Genomic DNA, 19617 nt, shown 5'->3' with positions numbered 1-19617 from the left:
ATAAATCCTGGTTTGAAAAGAGCAAAAGGCATTATAGGGATGAATCAGTGGGTATATTGCTAAACGGTAAGTTAATTACCCTGAAGAGGCTAACGCTGACTCATTTCCAACTCATTTGGTAAATGCCCAGCTAACAAAAAATGTTCCCTTAAAAGGGAAATGTTAACATGTTTCAACTCATATTCATCATCTCCAGTTGTTGACGAGACGGTTGGTTGTTTTAGCAACAAAAATGATGTGTGTGCGCAACCATGGGGCAAAACAGATGAGGTTGGCTTAGATTGTTGACAACATGTAAGCTATATTTTTTTGGGGGGGGGCATATTATGGGGTGGCAGGTAGCTTAGTGGTTAGAGCTTTGGGCCAGTAACCGAAAGGTTGCTAGATCAAAACCCAGAGCTGACAAGATGAAAATCTGTAATTCTGCCCCTGAACAAGGCAGTTAACCCACTGTTCCTAGGCCATCATTGTAAATAAGAATTTGTTCTTAACTGACATGCCTAGTTAAATGTAAAAAATATTAGCCTTGACATGAAATCAGTTAAGACATGGTATCAATAACAAGATGAAATGAGCCACTTACAATTCCCCACATAGCAGTTTCTTGTCATTCTTGCTAGCAATCTGTCCATCCAGAATTACAACAGGCTGACTTCTGCCCCATGGAAGCACGCACATTATTTTGTGACGTTGTAAGCCAACCCATCCATTAGTAGGCAGTGCCTACTCATAATTGGTTAAAATGACATGATGCACACCGATGATGCTATTGGAAACACATATCTTCCTCTATCTTGTTTACTACCAAACATAGAAACACCCCATTTTCACATATGTTGATGTTGGGGTGGTGCTGGAGAGGATGAATATGAAGTTGAAACATTTAGAAGAAATTTCCCTTTAAGAGTCTCATTAGGTCAATACCTAACATTTTCATAGGAATGTTCCAGTAATGTGCAAGGACTGTTTCCAAGAGACAATTTCCTTAATGTCAAACAGATCTTACCCAGAATGTGGTTACCATGTTCTCAGCATATTCAATATTAATGTTCTAGACACTTTTCATTGGAACGTTCCAGTGTCCAGTGTTCTGAGGGTTAGGAGAATATTCCATCAACGTCACACCTTCAACGTACACAGATCATGGCTACCATGTTCTCTGACAATAAGATAATGCTCTTGGCATGTTTCGTGGGAACGTTGCAAGAACATTCCGGTGTCCATAGAAGTTGAACCTGAGGCCGATGTCGGCGCCCCCCATGGAAATACAATTAGCATAATTCAAAAATTCCCCCAAAAATCTGTCAGTTTAAACTAGAAATTTGTTTTTTTGAATGCGTCTCAATCACCACATCTGCCCATGTCACACTACCACATCTGCCCATGTCGCACTACCACATCTGCCCATGTCGCACTACCACATCTGCCCATGTCGCACTACCACACCTGCCCATGTCGCACTACCACACCTGCCCATGTCGCACTACCACACCTGCCCATGTCGCACTACCACACCTGCCCATGTCGCACTACCACACCTGCCCATGTCGCACTGCCCACACTACCACCTGCCCATGTCGCACTACCACACCTGCCCATGTCGCACTACCACACCTGCCCATGTCGCACTACCACACCTGCCCATGTCGCACTACCACACCTGCCCATGTCGCACTACCACACCTGCCCATGTCGCACTACCACACCTGCCCATGTCGCACTACCACACCTGCCCATGTCGCACTACCACATCTGCCCATGTCGCACTACCACATCTGCCCATGTCACACTACCACATCTGCCCATGTCACACTACCACATCTACCCATGTCACACTACCACATCTGCCCATGTCACACTACCACATCTGCCCATGTCACACTACCACATCTGCCCATGTCACACTACCACATCTGCCCTTGTCACACTACCACATCTGCCCATGTCACACTACCACATCTGCGGCGAAAGGTGACAAAGCTAGAGCGGTGTTTGTCAGAACATGCGACATCTCGAAAATCTTCTCTTCTCACAAAATCATCTGCAGCATCCGAACGATTTGGCCGACAACTATTATGACCCCTCAATGGAAAGATGACTCTCACGAACACAATGGTTTTGACCTCCACAAGTGTCAGGAGACAGATCTGCCAACTTCTGTCTGTAGCATCCGGACAGTTTGGGCTACTCTGTGCAAAGGTGAGACTCTCATGAACATGTACAGTGGGGCAAAAAAGTATTTAGTCAGCCACCAATTGTGCAAGTTCTCCCACTTAAAAAGATGAGAGAGGCCTGTAATTTTCATCATAGGTACACTTCAACTATGAAAAAAATCCAGAAAATCACATTGTAGGATTTTTAATGAATTTATTTGCAAATTATGGTGTCATCCAGGTTAGGGGAGGGTTTGGCTGGGGTAGGCCGTCATTGTAAATAAGAATAGGTTCTTAACTGACTTGCCTAGTTTAAAAAAAAAGTAACTCACAACAATACACAAATCTAAAAGTGAAATAATAAAGCGTGTCTACATGCGTGTGCTGTCCGAGTTCTACATGCATAAAAAGGACGTTCACAATAATTAAAAACAGCCTTTTATTGTCATTACATTCACAGGCTCATCAGAATGCCATGTTGGCCTTTACAGTTTCTTCTTCATCTAGACACACCAGCTAGCTGCAGTCTAAACCTTGCCTTAAATGTTTCCCATCATTAGATCCTTGCCTTAAATGTTTCCCATCATTAGATCCTTGCCTTAAATGTTTCCCATCATTAGATCCTTGCCTTAAATGTTTCCCATCATTAGATCCTTGCCTTAAATGTTTCCCATCATTAGATCCTTGCCTTAAATGTTTCCCATCATTAGATCCATTGCTCCCTTGTAACTACTGTGCTTAAACCTGTAGCTCTGAATACAGATGTGATTAGCTAGTAAGTGCCCTACATCCATCCCCATAGGCCCCATGTAATATCCCTCTGCTTTACAGGACATTCTGTCATTTTAAAAGCATGTCCTTTCACCAACCATGTTGCTCTCTCCACTTAAGTGTCCAAATCAGTGGGATTGAATGTGATTTCCGTGCAAATTGAGTTAGGCTACATCCATTCAGAGCATGACATGAGAAAGGCCACAGCTTTTTACACACACATTAATGTGCACACAAACACACATGCACAAACACACACAAAAACACTGTACAAACAGACTAAACACACAGAACAGAGGAAGCTGTTGTTTCTTACTAGTCTCTGAGGTACGCTGGCAATTCTTTGCTCTTAGCTTTCTATCACCGGTACAAACCAAATTAAATGCTACTCAAGGCCATCGCACTGTGTATACACGTCTGCAGGACTGATCCATTAAAGCCAAACAGATGAGCAAGACAGACAGAGTGAGTGTTATAAAAACTGTGTTTACTGAACACTGATTCTATTAAGTAGGATGATAATAGCTAATAATAACTGCTACAGTAAATGTGTGTTGACGGGAAGGTCTCCTCTGACTGGGGTGTTCATGCAGCAGTATTACATTAGTAACCATAGAATTAGGATTATAATACCAACAGGATCTCTATGACATTAACCATATCCATCATTCACTCATCTGACTAATTAGCAAATGATGGAACACAGTATAGTTTGTCACCACACTGATAAGAGAGACGTGGGACAAAACCCAATCCACAAGGCTGGGTATGTCTTACAATATGGAATAGATTGAGACACACACACACCAACATAACCACAGACACACACACGCACACACACACACACGTGCGCGCAGCAGGTGGGACCTTTTCTCTTTGAGCAAGAAGAAAACGAGATACTGGCTAATGTTCTATCCTCATTTCAAAGTTATCCAATAGGTGAGGGCAATATGTGACCCATTTCAGGAAACTATGCGTATGTCGCGGGTCACTACTTCACAGGAGAGCCATTTGAACGTAAAGTCTTTATTTTTTTTATCAAAATGCATTTTTATGGCAGACATGCCTTCTGGAACATGTGAACTTTTATGTGCCTTAATAACAAAAGTGTTGCCATCTGTAAATACGAATACAATTGATAAATTTACGAGCCTAGTTGGTTTAGCCAAAGAAGACATTAACCTTCCCGCTCGTCATGATTGGCTGAGATAATGAGTGGGCTGGACATGCCGAGAGATGGGTTTGTATTGGTCTGCCATATAGCACGCTTCTGTCTATTTGAGCTGGACAGTATGTCTAGGTAATCCTGTCTAACCTGGCTTTAAAAAAAATGTAGCATGCATAAGTGTTGTTCTCCACTTTCTGGAGGACTGAGTTTTGAAATCAGTGGAATTTGAGTGTGATAGCTAAGGAGATGGAGAAAACACCTGTCTCCGGATTACATCTTCAAACTAAGGGTAACCATGGCATCTGACAGGAGACACGTCCAACCATGAATAGTCTAGCTAGCTACATTTTCAGATATTACACATTTCTAATTGACAGAAAAAGCCATTTGCTTGGCTAGCTAAAGCCTAATGTTAGCTAGCTAATGTTCAACTTGGTTGGTTAGCTACCTGCAGATTCATGCAGGGTAGTAATGTCATGAGTTGTGATTATGGTTCATTGTTTACCAAACTAACTAGAGGGGAGGGGAGGGGTTTTGAGTACAGATTTGAAAACCTCTAGCTGGCCGGCTGGCTAGCATTACGTGTATGAGCTTATTATTTGTATCTCAGAGCCATTTGCTTAGCTAGCTATAGCCTAATGTTAGCTAGCTTTAGCCTAATGTTAGCTAGCTATAGCCTAATGTTAGCTAGCTAACATTAGATTACCAACCAGGTTCACTTGTAGATTCATGCAGGATTGTAACATTATGTGATTATGATTCATTAGGGTTCATTGTTTACCTAACTAGCTAGCTAACTACATGTCTTAACAAAAGACTCTACTATGCAAGTAACCATTTAGAGTGCATTCGTAAATTCAGTCTGGCCATCTACACCGGTTTCAGAGCACTCACGTCTGAGTGTGCGAGACAGCGCAGAATAACTGATGAATTTACAAATGCTCAACACCTGTTGAATATGGCCGGTGTCAGTAAACTCATCAGCCAGAGTGTCTGCTGTGCGCTCTGAACGCGAAGTGCTCTGAATTTACGAATGGGCAATCTGACAGCACAGTTGCAGTCACCAACGCTCTGGAGTACAACACTCTGCTAGGGAAAGTAATGTTGTTGTTGCTGTTCTCGCTCACTTAGATGTCTGGAAGTAGCTAGTAACTTAGGTTGTGTGCTTGACTGCTGTTAGTACATTCGGATGAACCCTTAAAGAGATGGGTGGGGCAAAAGCTTAAGAGGTTGTGAACAATGCTGAATGGGTGTAGACAAAGAGGAGCTCTCCAATAGTCGTACCAAAACATTCAAAGGACATTCTCTCAAAAGTTAGTTTACAAGTTTATCAACTTTCAAAGCAAAATTACTTTCCCACTGTTCCTCAACTGTAGTTTTGTAGCTCTTTACTTTTATCCAATGTAAAAAACACAATGAAATATTTTGCTACATAAAACCGATTTGAGCCGGACGGTCACATACGGTCTTTATATTAGATAAATCTCAAGAAAGGAATAAACGAAGGGACTTTTCACACCAAGGCTGGTTGTTGAAATCGTCTTCTCCATCATGATACGTGAACAGGATCTCGTGACCGATGGCGATGTCCCGGTGCCTTGGATTAGCATGATTAATTATCCTGATTATCCTTTTATCCTGAGCTGGTGCTTGAATTGGAGACCTGGATTTTAACCCAAAAGTTCTCTAGTAGCCACTGCTTACCTGCAAAATTGTCGCATTAGATACCTCCATGTTGTCATTCAGTGCAGCCTGGATGGTAAACATTTGTGTACTTTTCAAAAGGGGAGGGTTGGAGGGGGGTTGAGTACAGATTTGAAAACCTTCCCCTAGAAACCAAATGGAGTGGCAGGACATTAAGATGCTAATTCTTAAGCAGAGATTTGGCAAACTATGTATATCTACGGTTCTGCTGTGTCACCATGACCTGCTGGCCCATATGTCTTCCTGGCACCAACCTGACACACACACACACAATTCCATTCAGGAAGTGGTTGAGATTTCAAATCATCGATGTAGGAAGTGCTCCAATAAAACTTCTCAAATCTAAACATATGTTTTTCAGAATATGAAAAATAAGCCTGAATGACAAAGAAATGTTAATAAAGTACACTACCTTTTCAAAAGTTTGGGGTCACTTAGAAATGTCCTTGTTTTTGAAAGAAACACTATTTTTTTTGTCCATTAAAATAACATCAAATTGATCAGAAATACAATGTAGACATTGTTAATATTGTAAATGACAATTGTAGCTGGAAACAATTGTAGCTGGATTTTTTTATGGAATATCTACATAGGCATACAGAGGCCCATTAGCAGCAACCATCACTCCTGTGTTCCAATGGCATGTTGTTAGCTAATCCATGTTGATAATTTTAAAAAGGTGAATTGATCATTAGAAAACCCTTTTGCAATTATGTTAGCACAGCTGCAAACTGTTTTTCTGATTATAGAAGCAATAAAACTGGCCTTCTTTAGACTAGTTGAGTATCTGGAGCATCAGCATTTGTGGGTTCGATTACAGGCTCAAAATGGCCAGAAACAAAGAAACTCGTCAGGCTATTCTTGTTCTGAGAAATGAAGGTTATTCCATGCGAGAAATTGCCAAGAAACTGAAGATCTCATACAACGCTGTCTACTACTCCCTTCACAGAACAGAGCAAACTGGCTGTAACCAGTATAGAAAGAGGAGTGGGAGGCCCCGGTGCACAACCTATCCAAGAGGACAAGTACATTAGTGTCTAGTTTGAGAAACAGACGCCTCACAAGTCCTCAACTGGCAGCTTCATTAAATAGTACCCGCAAAACACCAGTCTCAATGTCAACAGTGAAGAGGCAGCTTCTGGATGCTGGCCTTCTAGGCAGAGTTGTAAAGAAAAAGCCATATCTCAGACTGGCCAATAAAAATAAAATATTAAGATGGGCAAAAGAACACAGTCACTGGACAAAGAAAGATTGGAAAAAAGTGTTATGGACAGACAAATCTAAGTTTGAGGTGTTCGGATACCAAAGAAGAACATTTGTGAGACGCAGAAAAAATAAAAAGAGTCTGGAGGAGTGATGACGCCATCTGTCAAGCATGGTGGGGTAAAAGGGATCTTGAAGAAGGAAGGCTATCACTCCATTTTGCAACGCCATGCCATATCCTGCAGATGGTGCTTAATTGGAGCCAATTTCCTCCTACAACAGGACAATGACCCAAATCAGAGCTCCAAACTATGCAATAACTATTTAGGGAAGAAGCAGTCAGCCTGTATTCTGTCTATAATGGAGTGGCCAGCACAGTCACCGGATCTCAACCCTATTGAGGTGTTGCGGGAGCATCTTGACAATATGATACATAAGAAGTGCCCATCAAGCCAATCCAACTTGTGGGAGGTGCTTCAGGAAGCATGGGGTGAAATCTCTTCAGAATATTGCTGCAAATGGAAGATTCTTTGACGAAAACAAAGTTTGAAGGACACTATTATTTCAATTAAAAATCAATATTTATAACCTTGTCAACGTCTTGACTATATTTCCTATTCATTTTCCAACTAATTTCATGTATGTTTTCATGGAAAACAAGGACATTTCTAAGTGACCCCAAACATTTGAACGGTAGTGTATATTGGGTCAAATCTTAAGCTGTAGGCCTGAATAGCCTAATTTCCACAAGACTACAAACGTTGAGCTCAGCTGTAGGGTAAAAAACATATTTACACCGTAAGCGGTTAAAAAGACACTTTAAAGCACGTGTCAAACTCCTTCCAGAATCCCTATAAAAGTTAACTGGAGCTCTATCTAAGGTTGAAAACCTATTCAACTTGTCAATGTTTACACCGTGCTAGTCCATATTCACAAACTACTGTCTGCACACCAAAACGTCTTATTCTGAAAACAGACCGGAAGCAAACCTGTGAAATGAAAGTAGCAGGAGTTGTTCGTTTTTAAAGTACATTAAAACATTTAGTGAATGTATATGGCCATAGGAAAAATAACTACTCAGTTAATAGCTTCCAATTGATTCATTCACCCTCCCTCCTCTCCCCTGTAACTATCCCCCAGATCATTGCTGCAAATGAGAATGTGTTCTCAGTTAATTTACCTTGTAAAATAAGAGTTAAAGAAATACCAACAATACTTCTATGTGGGTTAGATTGAGTTGAGCCTTAAGACCATCATCCCCATTCTACTTTGAAGTGTGATAACCATAGTTTGCCGGGGTCCACTCACAGTCCCAGACAGATTAGCCAGGATCCAGTCATTTATTAGCCCAAGATAATGTTCATCTCCTGTAATAACCTCCCAACCACAGCATTAGCTTGGTTATGTCATATTAAGAATGGCTGAGAGTAAATATAGATGAGTCGGTCGGGTTACAGTTACCCTTCTCAACAGACACGCGCACACTGCTTTGGCATTGGATTGCTTTGTTAAGATTAGTCGCTGGTCTCTCACACGGACTGACTGAGGTGGTTCTAGCCTAGTTTTCACTGGGGGCTTTTAGTTGTCATGAGCCAACATAAAATATTCTCACATCATTTTGTTCTGTTACTGGCCTCCTTATAGAGTATGTTTCTACCTGGAACATGGAATAAGGCCTGAGCATTGTATGGTTTCTCCAGGCTAATATCTGCCAGATGTTTGAATGTTGTGCCAAGAACACTACGAGAACTGAACAAAGCTGGGATCTCCTGGCAAGAGGCCAAAGCCCTCATAGAGAAGAGAGTGAGGTGGAGAGCCATGGTGGACGCCCAATGTTGTGCCAAGAACACTACGAGAACTGAACAAAGCTAGGATCTCCTGGCAAGAGGCCAAAGCCCCCATACAGAAGAGAGTGAGGTGGAGAGCCATGGTGGACGCCCAATGTTGTGCCAGTGGCACCCTGAACTAGTAGCACAAATTGGAAATGTATCATCTTAACATCCCTCATACCCTCCATCCCTCACCCCTTGAAAGTTCTTCCCTGGTTCTCCTTCCATTCTTTCCCATAAATCCTTGGCTGTATCGTTGGGCCCTGCCTCTACTTAACTTGGCTGTATCGTTAGGCCCTGTCTCTCCTTTAACTTGGATGTATCGTTGGGCCCTTTTCTCTACTTAACTTGGATGTATCGTTGGGCCCTGTCTCTACTTAACTTGTCTGTATCGTTGGGCCCTTTTCTCTCCTTAACTTGGATGTATCGTTGGGCCCTTTTCTCTACTTAACTTGGATGTATCGTTGGGCCCTGTCTCTACTTAACTTGGCTGTATAGTTGGGCCCTTTTCTCTCCTTAACTTGGCTGTATCGTTGGGCCCTTTTCTCTACTTAACTTGGATGTATAGTTGGGCCCTGCCTCTACTTAACTTGGCTGTATCGTTGGGCCCTTCTCTACTTAACTTGGCTGTATCGTTGGGCCCTGCCTCTACTTAACTTGGCTTTATAGTTGGGCCCTGCCTCTACTGAACTTGGCTGTATCGTTGGGCCCTGCCTCTACTTAACTTGGCTGTATCATTGGGCCCTGCCTCTACTTAACTTGGCTGTATAGTTGGACCCTGCCTCTACCTTGGCTGTATCGTTGGGCCCTCTCCTTAACTTGGCTGTATCGTTGGGCCCTCTTTCTCTACTTAACTTGGCTGTATCGTTGGGCCCTTTCTCTACTTAACTTGGCTGTATCGTTGGGCCCTGCCTCTACTTAACTTGGCTGTATAACTTGGCTTGGGCCCTTTCTCTCCTTAACTTGGCTGTATCGTTGGGCCCTGCCTCTACTTAACTTGGCTGTATAGTTGGGCCCTTTTCTCTACTTAACTTGGCTGTATCGTTGCGCCCTTTGCTCTCCTTAACTTGGCTGTATAGTTGGGCCCTGCCTCTACTTAACTTGGCTGTATAGTTGGGCCCTTTTCTCTCCTTAACTTGGCTGTATAGTTGGGGCCTGGGCCCTGTCTCTCCTTTAACTTGCCCTTTCTCTACTTAACCGTTCTGTATCGTTGGGCCCTTTTCTCTCCTTAACTTAACTTGGGCCCTTTCTCTACTTAACTCTGGCTGTATCGTTGATGTATCGTTGGGCCCTGCCTCTACTTAACTTGGCTGTATCGTTGGGCCCTGCCTCTCTACTTAACTTGGCTGTATCGTTGGGCCCTGCCTCTCCTTAACTTGGCTGTATAGTTGGGCCCTTTTCTCTCCTTAACTTGGCTGTATCGTTGGGCCCTGCCTCTACATAACTTGGCTGTATAGTTGGTCCCTGCCTCTACTTAAACGTTGGGTCCTGGCTAAGTTGGCTGTATCGTTGGGCCCTGCCTCTACTTAACTTGGCTGTATAGTTGGGCCCTTTTCTCTACTTAACTTGGCTGTATCGTTGCGCCCTTTTCTCTCCTTAACTTGGCTGTATAGTTGGGCCCTGCCTCTACTTAACTTGGCTGTATCGTTGGGCCCTTTTCTCTCCTTAACTTGGCTGTATCGTTGGGGCCTGCCTCTACTTAACTTGGCTTTATAGTTGGGCCCTGCCTCTACTGAACTTGGCTGTATCGTTGGGCCCTGCCTCTACTTAACTTGGCTGTATCATTGGGCCCTGCCTCTACTTAACTTGGCTGTATAGTTGGGCCCTGCCTCTACTTAACTTGGCTGTATCGTTGGGCCCTTTTCTCTTCTTAACTTGGCTGTATCGTTGGGCCCTGCCTCTACTTAACTTGGCTGTATCGTTGGGCCCTGCCTCTACTTAACTTGGCTGTATCGTTGGGCCCTTTTCTCTCCTTAACTTGGCTGTATCGTTGGGCCCCCTCTACTTAACTTGGCTGTATCTGGGTCCTGCCTCTCCTTAACTTGGCTGCTGGGCCCTTTCTCTCCTTAACTTGGCTGGGTTGGGCCCTGCCTCTACTTAACTTGGCTGTATAGTTGGGCCCTTTTCTCTACTTAACTTGGCTGTATCGTTGCGCCCTTTTCTCTCCTTAACTTGGCTGTATAGTTGGGCCCTGCCTCTACTTAACTTGGCTGTATAGTTGGGCCCTTTTCTCTCCTTAACTTGGCTGTATCGTTGGGGCCTGCCTCTACTTAACTTGGCTGTATCGTTGGGCCCTGCCTCTACTTAACTTGGCTGTATCGTTGGGACCTGTCTCTACTTAACTTGGCCAAGCCCTGCTACAAACCGTAAACACAACCCAGTACTGCTCTTTGTAGGGCTCAGACTGAGGGCTCTGAAATTGTAGTGCATGTGTGTGTGTGTGTGTGTGTGTGTGTGTGTGTGTGTGTGTGTGTGTGTGTGTGGGGCAAGGCGTACCAAACGCTGTGCAGTCACCGCTTGTTTCTGCCTGCATGGCTAAATAGCAAGAGCCTCAAAATCAGCACAACAGGATCAATAGGTACGCAGGGTCCAGACAGTCAGACGCACGCACATAGGCACACACTCACACACTAATCACCCTGGTCTGGCCCTAAACACAGGGAGCGTCTCCAAAAGCATATTTTCTACTTGTTATGCGGTCTGCCCACTGGTGAAAAAACATGGAGCTAAAGATTTCTAGGAAGGCCCAACAGAACTTGCATCTCAGAGGCACATCTGGTAAATATATGTAAAGGGTAGAAATACTAAAACAGGTTGGGGTAGAAACTACGACGGAACTAGAGACACGCTGAGAGTTTCAGGGGCATTTAGATAGAAGCGCGGTAGAGGAAATAGTGGAGTGAATAAGAGAGGAGAGAGAATGAGAGAGGCAGAGAGAGGCGGAGAAAGGAGGAAGATGTTTCACTGTTGTTGAGGAAGACTGGGCCAGTTCCAAATCACATACACATGGTTAGCAGATGTTAATGCGAGTGTAGCGAAATGCTTGTGCTTCTACTTCCGACAGTACAGTAATATCTAAAAGTAATCTAACAATTCCCTAACAACTACCTAATACACCCAAATCTAAAGGGCTGAATGAGAATATGTGCATATAAATATATGGATGAGCGATGGCCGAGCGGCATAGGCAAGATGCAGTAGATGGCATAAAATACAGTATATACATATGATATGAGTAATGTAAGATATGTAAACATTATTAAAGTGGCATTTATTAAAGTGACTAGTGATCCATTTATTAAAGTGGCCAGTGATTTGTTCTCAATGCAGGCAGCAGGCTTTCTGAGTTAGTGATTGCTGTTTAGCAGTCTGATGGCCTTGAGGTAGAAGCTGTTTTTCAGTCTCTCAGTCCCAGCTTTGATGCACCTGTACTGACCTCGCTTTCTGGATGTTAGCGGTATGAACAGAAAGTTGCTCGGGGGGTTGCTGTCCTTGATGATCTTTTTGGCCTTCCTGTGACGTTGAGTGCTGTAGGTGTACTGGAGGGCAGGTAGATTGCTCCCGGTGATGCGTTGTGCAGACCTCACTACCCTCTGGGGAGCGTTGTGGTTAAGGGTGGTACAGTTGCCGTAGCAGGCGGTGATACAGCCCGACAGGATGGTATTGACTGTGCATCTGTAAAAGTTTGGCAGGGTTTTGGGTGACAAGCCAAATTTCTTCAGTCTCCTGAGATTGAAGAGGCGCTGTTGCACCTTCTTCACCACACTGTCTGTGTGGGTGGACCATTTCAGTTTGTCTGTGAGGTGTACGCCGAGGAACTTAAAACTTTCCACCTTCTCCACTGCTGTCCACCTTCTGAAGTCAATCATCTGCTGTCCCTTCATTGACCAACAATCAAAATGTGGATGGGGGTGGGGAAGTCCACAATCATCTGCTTAGTACTGCCTTCTGACCAACAATCTGTTTCCTGAAGTCCACAATCATCTCCTTAGTACTGCCTTCATTGACAATCAAAATGTGGAACCAATCAAAATCTGTGGATGCCTTCATTGACAACCAATCAAAATGTGGATGGGGGTGCTCCCTCTGCTGTTTCCTGAAGTCCACAATCATCTCCTTAGCACTGCCTTCATTGACAACCAATCAAATGAACACGGAACTCTGTGGTTCCCGGAGACTGCTCAGCGTCTGACTACATCCCAAATGACACCCTATTCCCCATAGGGCTCTGTTCAAAAGTAGTGCACTTCATAGGGAATAAGGTGGAATTTTGGACACATCATGATGGCCAGTCGTTATCTAAATAGTTATCAGAAGTTTATGTAAACTGGAAGCGCTAAGTGTTTGCAGCAGTTTTTGGGAACAGCCTATTGCCAGGTGAACTAAAGACCCCCGGGGAAAGACAGACACTAGAATCAAACTATTTGTGTATAATTTTAGCTACCCACAATTCAGTAACACATATCACAAACAGAAAACCAGAGAAAGCTCACTAATAAAAACTACTTTAGTAGGCATTATTATTGTCATTGCTTTTTTATTTAGCCAACTTTTGAAATTATTAAAATGATATGTTCTACATGCTTTTGTCACCTGTATGAACCTTATTGACACCCACTCTGACCTTCTAGAAGTCCAGGAACAAAGTGAGGCTTAGTTTCAGAGAGGAGAGGCCACACCACCCAGATGTTAATGTGAGAGAGGGGTGAGGCCACACCACCCAGGTGTTAATGTGAGAGGAGCGAGGCCACACCACCCAGATGTTAATGTGAGAGGACAGAGGCCATACCACCCAGGTATTCAGGTGAGAGACGAGCGAGATCACACCACCCAGGTATTCATGTGAGAGGAGAGAGGCCACACCACCCAGGTATTCATGTGAGAGACGAGCGAGATCACACCACCCAGGTATTCATGTGAGAGGAGAGAGGCCACACCACCCAGGTATTCATGTGAGAGAGGGGAGAGGCAACACCACCCAGGTATTCATGTGAGAGACGAGCGAGATCACACCACCCAGGTATTCATGTGAGAGGAGAGAGGCCACACCACCCAGGTATTCATGTGAGAGGAGAGAGGCCACACCACCCAGGTATTCATGTGAGAGGGGAGAGGCCACACCACCCAGGTATTCATGTGAGAAGAGAGAGGCCACACCACCCAGGTATTCATGTGAGAAGAGAGAGGCCACACCACCCAGGTATTCATGTGAGAGGAGAGAGGCCACACCACCCAGGTATTCATGTGAGGGGAGAGGCCACACCACCCAGGTATTCATGTGAGAGAGGGAGAGGCCACACCACCCAGGTATTCATGTGAGAGAGGGGAGAGGCCACACCACCTAGGTATTCATGTGAGAGAGGAGAGAGGCCACATCACCCAGGTATTCATGTGAGAGAGGGGAGAGGCCACACCACCTAGGTATTCATGTGAGAGAGGAGCGAGGCCACATCACCCAGGTATTCATGTGAGAGGAGAGAGGCCACACCACCCAGGTATTCATGTGAGAGAGGGGAGAGGCCACACCACCCAGGTATTCATGTGAGAGAGGAGCGAGGCCACATCACCCAGGTATTCATGTGAGAGGAGAGGCCACATCACACAGGTATTCATGTGAGAGAAGAGAGAGGCCACACCACCCAGGTATTCATGTGAGAGAGGAGAGAGGCCACATCACCCAGGTATTCATGTGAGAGAGGAGGTATTCGAGGCCACACCACCCAGGTATTCATGTGAGAGAAGAGAGAGGCCACACCACCCAGGTATTCATGTGAGAGAAGAGAGAGGCCACACCACCCAGGTATTCATGTGAGAGAGGAGAGAGGCCACACCACCCAGGTATTCATGTGAGAGAGGAGCGAGGCCACATCACCCAGGTATTCATGTGAGAGGAGAGGCCACATCACACAGGTATTCATGTGAGAGAGGAGAGAGGCCACATCACCCAGGTATTCATGTGAGAGAGGGGAGAGGCCACACCACCCAGGTATTCATGTGAGAGAAGAGAGAGGCCACACCACCCAGGTATTCATGTGAGAGGGGAGAGGCCACACCACCCAGGTATTCATGTGAGAGGGGAGAGGCCACACCACCCAGGTATTCATGTGAGAGGGGAGAGGCCACACCACCCAGGTATTCATGTGAGAAGAGAGAGGCCACACCACCCAGGTATTCATGTGAGAGGAGAGAGGCCACACCACCCAGGTATTCATGTGAGGGGAGAGGCCACACCACCCAGGTATTCATGTGAGAGAGGGGAGAGGCCACACCACCCAGGTATTCATGTGAGAGAGGGGAGAGGCCACACCACCTAGGTATTCATGTGAGAGAGGAGAGAGGCCACATCACCCAGGTATTCATGTGAGAGAGGGGAGAGGCCACACCACCTAGGTATTCATGTGAGAGAGGAGAGAGGCCACACCACCCAGGTATTCATGTGAGGGAGGAGAGAGGCCACACCACCCCTCTCATGTGAGAGAGGGGAGAGAGATCCCTGTGTGATGACTCAGGGGAGAGTTCTCAACTCCTGCCAAAGACGTGTTCCAACATTAAATCTTCACCAGCAGGCCAACAGCGTCCCATTACTTTTACAGTTTAATCCATAAGGGAGTGCTCCAGGTTTATGCCCTTATAATCTATGGACCACTGAGCTCTGGGTAGAGGAGGAGGCGAGGAAGAGAGGATGAGGAGAGGATTGAGGACTCCCCATGGAGAGTGCTGTTAGACAGGGTCACTGAGAGATACATTATGTACTGGAGTCCTCCAGACCAAATTTAAAAACATTCCAGAGTAGTGGAGACAGGCTCATGGTAAGTGACAAAACATTCTAGATCACTCCATACAGATTGACCAAACATCATGTGAGGGAACAGTTTCTACAATAGAGGTTGGCCCAGAGCTGTTCACTTTAACCCACTTACAATGGACAGAGTCCATTTGAGCAGCAGCCAGTGCATTGCAAGGACATCGCTCAACTCCGGGTCCAGCTATCTCTCTCTATAACGCCATGTTCTGAACTCAGAGACTCGGAGCATAGTTTCACAAATGATGTGGCAACAGAATATGGCCATGAATATGACATTCCTGAATTTTGGTCCCTTAGATTGCACCACTCAGGAGAGACACCATTTACATGGTTACTGGAGCAAAACAATTAGGGCTCCCTTCCCCATTTTTTTACTCATGATATCTATAGCTTATATTACGTTTGACATAATATTTGTCCTTTGTAGTAGTGGTTAATAAACGTGCAGTATATAAAATGCATGTTTTCCTTGGCTGTATGGAGGGAGCTGTGTTAGGTCAACATGTAACCCATCCTGTCTGCCTGTCCCTGGACTTTGTCACAGCCCTGTTCAATCTATTTACCTTCACTATTGATCTGGTGCAGTCGGACTGGCTGAAAAAGGAACGGCTGCCGTTTGCTCAACCAACAACCTTTTCCCATGTGTGCAAACACAGGACTCTGCAACTGTTGTCTGATATAAGATTTGATAAGTGTAAATGCCCTGGACTGTGCAATATTGGATCGAACAAGAAAGGGCATCGGTTCACATGCTAAAGATTTGATACTAAAAAGAGCAATAGATCCGATTTAGAAAAAAAGGAGTATTGTGTTATAAGATAGATGATTGTTGTCAGAGATAAATGTCAGTTACCGTAGGTGGAATCAGATACAGTAGGTGTGTCATACATTTCAACACATCACATTCTCTCTACAGTGCTGACAATCACATGACGAGACAAACGAGTGTGTGAAAAGGTACGGGGTGTAGCAGTCTACCTGATGACGTCATTGAGCCTGGGTCCATCAGCGAGGCTGATCTCACAGCAGACAGCAAACCCAGGGGGAAGAGGAGGAGGAAGGATGGAGCAGCCATGACAGGGGGGAGTTTTCCTTTGCTGGAGAGAGAGAAACAGACAATTGTCAGCGATGTTACCCAATGACATCCCTGTGTGAAATACTGAGCCAATATCTTCTTTACCCTGCACTCTCTTCCTTTCCCTACCACCCCCTCCCCTCCTCTCTCCACCCTTATCTGCCCTGCAAGCACAAACTGTGACTGACATTTATTTTCAGCTGGCCTATGTGAAACCTAACCCCGGACAGCACATAATTAACATCCAAGCAGCTACAGAGACGCTCCACACTACTGTGCACAAGGTACTGTATGTTGCCCAAAGTGTTTGTAGTGTGTGCGCGTGCGCGTCCATAATATAAGAGGCACAGTATAACTTGTGTGCATATGAAATAGTTCCCTCAAAGGCTTTATGCATTGATTGTATGGCTGTCAGCCAGGTCATTGAGACATCAACAGAAATCTACAGAGGTGACAGTCTGGTGACTGACTGGAACATTATGCTCCATTCTCTTACACTGCCAGCTTGGGATATTTCATTTTATGCCTGCTATAGCGACAAGCAAAAATGTAAATGCAATACATTTTGTATTTCTAACGCACTCCAATGTATAATTAAGCTGACCTTCAATGGCCTATCCTTAGTGACTTAGCAAACATCCATTTCGATATGACTACAGTAGTTGCTGACTGTAACCTTTACAGTTCAAGGTGGTCCCGTGCGGTGCCATCCTCCTAAAACTAAAATAGCAGTTCTCATGAAGGCGGCGTGGCAGTGACACAGCAACACTGACAAACGGTTGTGGTTCACCAAGGGGAACAGATTCTACATGTGGCAAGTCCAGACCCTATATATAGGCCAACCTCTGTCTCTCTCCCTTTGTCTCCGTCTGTCTCCCTCTCTCCCCCCTCTCTTTCTGTTTCCCTGTCTCTATCACTCTCTCTCTCTCTCTCTCTCTTTCAAACATCTATTTAGAGCACTGCTTCCCAAATCTGACTGGATTGGGGTCAACTAAAAGTCTTCAGAACCTTCTGGTAACCCCTAAGTGGATATAACAGGTGTTTCTTGCCACAACCTTGTCCGAAGCTACCACCCAGAAGGGACTGACTGACTGGCTGGTCAAGAAGCCTTAGGGGAGACACTAGAGAATAATATTCCTACCGATACTAAAATCTCTATTTATCCAAGTGGGGTATTCATGACAGTATCTAATAACGACCTGGTCATGTTAGAAAAACGACCTGGCCATGTTAGAAAAACGACGTGGCCATGTTAGAAAAACGACCTGGCCAAGATGTGTTTTATGACAAAGCCACCTATGACAACAATGCAGAGACCGGCAGAACAGGAAGGACTAGAAATTCAAACCTATTGGACTGAAATAGACACTGTTGTGAAGACCTGAAGTATCAGCTTCAAGGCAAAGTAGGTTGAGAATGGGTTACATATATGCTACATTTGGTTTTGAAATGTTTTTATGTATTGTATGGCATTTGTGACAAGTATCAAATGTTATCCTACATATGATCTGTCCATTGAGAAGCATAGGAGCTCAAACATATATACACTGAGTGTACAAAACATTAGGAACAGTGTGGTCCTAATATTGAGTTGCATCCCCTTTTGCCCTCAGGACAGTCTCAATTCGTCGGGGCATGGAAGCTCACTCGTATCTGTAATATAAACAAACCACTTCCTGAGAGTCAAAGCCCATCTGTTGCGTGTGTGTTTACAGGCCAGGAGGACAAGATATACAAGACAGGGATTCAAAAGTAAGGAATCTGGCAAGATGGATACTTGTTTGGCCATAGAAAAATGGCCAAAATCAATTACTTCTTTCCTTCCACTTAGTTGTGCTCCCTCTTTCTCACCATCTACGTTTATCACCCTCTATTCCTTCTTCTCACCCCTCACACACCTCGGGGAAGGCACTCCTCGCAGTCTCTGAAAAAGTGTTCTACTGAAAAAGTGTGGCTACTAGCTAGCTACCTTCTGAGTTTGGATCCTGCGACAGGGTTGGCCACAGTTGCTGGGACCTCTGCCATCTGTCCAGGGATCCTGCCGATCAAGGGTCTGATGTGCTGCTTGGTGTAGCAGCTAGCCTAGCTACCACTGTTAGCTGCCTATCAAGCCAGCTGGGTTTTCTTGAGGGTTTGAAAGTAGCCCGCGACGCAGTTAGCTCTTGTGGCTGGGAATGCAGATTGTCCCGGTCTTATGACTGTCTAGATCCCTGTTGCTGTTTCAGGACTATCCTGAAGCTGTGCGCCAGAAGAGAAAATAACTTATCCCAGCCATGAAAGCAGCCAGAGCGCGTGGGGACATTGCTTACATTTGCTATGACAGGGTCATTGTCCACCCTCCCTCTCAAAATCCTGGAAGAGATGAGACAGCCAAGACTATGGGTTTATAGTTTCAACCCCCCCGCACACACATCAACTGATTTGTTTGTTCTTTTCCATATTATGTCTATTTCTGAGAAGTTACACAGGAAAGGGATGAAAATAGCCCATTTTAATATATGTATTCTTACATGCTGACCACACCGCTCGCGTGCGAGAGTGTTGCAAAATAAATGTACACATACATGTTATTCAATCATTGCACCCACACTGCACACGCGCGTCTGCGAGCATCTGCGCGGCCAGGCGCTAATATAGTACTGGATTCTATTTGTGGCGCTCAACGCGCTGCAAGAACGGCCTCTCCCATATCCTCATTGTTTTTTAGGAGCATATACCCATGTGCCATCTCCTCGAAGAATAAATACACAACGCAGAGGACTAAAGGTCAAGAGGGAATTAACGATCAATAGAAAGTGTATTTTCTGTAATAGGGAATTATGATCAATGGAAATAGTTGTTTTTAAGGATAAATGGTTCAGAGACATGGGAGGAATTTCAGTCCACAACTCATAGCTACATGTGGCAAG

The 19617-nt window shown here is 44.8% G+C and overlaps 1 protein-coding gene across 1 annotated transcript in view; it reads right to left on the bottom strand.

Annotated features, from left to right (window-relative positions):
• The window catches only part of LOC112262593 (growth hormone receptor), a 43986-nt gene extending 24963 nt beyond the window's left edge, over window positions 1–19023 (bottom strand). The window contains 2 exon segments of the mRNA XM_042331380.1: window positions 16612–16730; window positions 18678–19023. Coding sequence (XP_042187314.1) covers window positions 16612–16730; window positions 18678–18733 — 175 coding nt within the window. The 5' untranslated portion in view covers window positions 18734–19023.
• Window positions 19024–19617: the final 594 nt, after the last annotated feature.

The sequence above is a fragment of the Oncorhynchus tshawytscha genome, linkage group LG12 (assembly GCF_018296145.1).
Source record: "Oncorhynchus tshawytscha isolate Ot180627B linkage group LG12, Otsh_v2.0, whole genome shotgun sequence".
Lineage (NCBI taxonomy): Eukaryota > Metazoa > Chordata > Actinopteri > Salmoniformes > Salmonidae > Oncorhynchus > Oncorhynchus tshawytscha.
The sequence above is the reverse complement of the archived record's forward strand: the minus strand, read 5'-3'. Positions and strand labels throughout refer to the sequence as shown.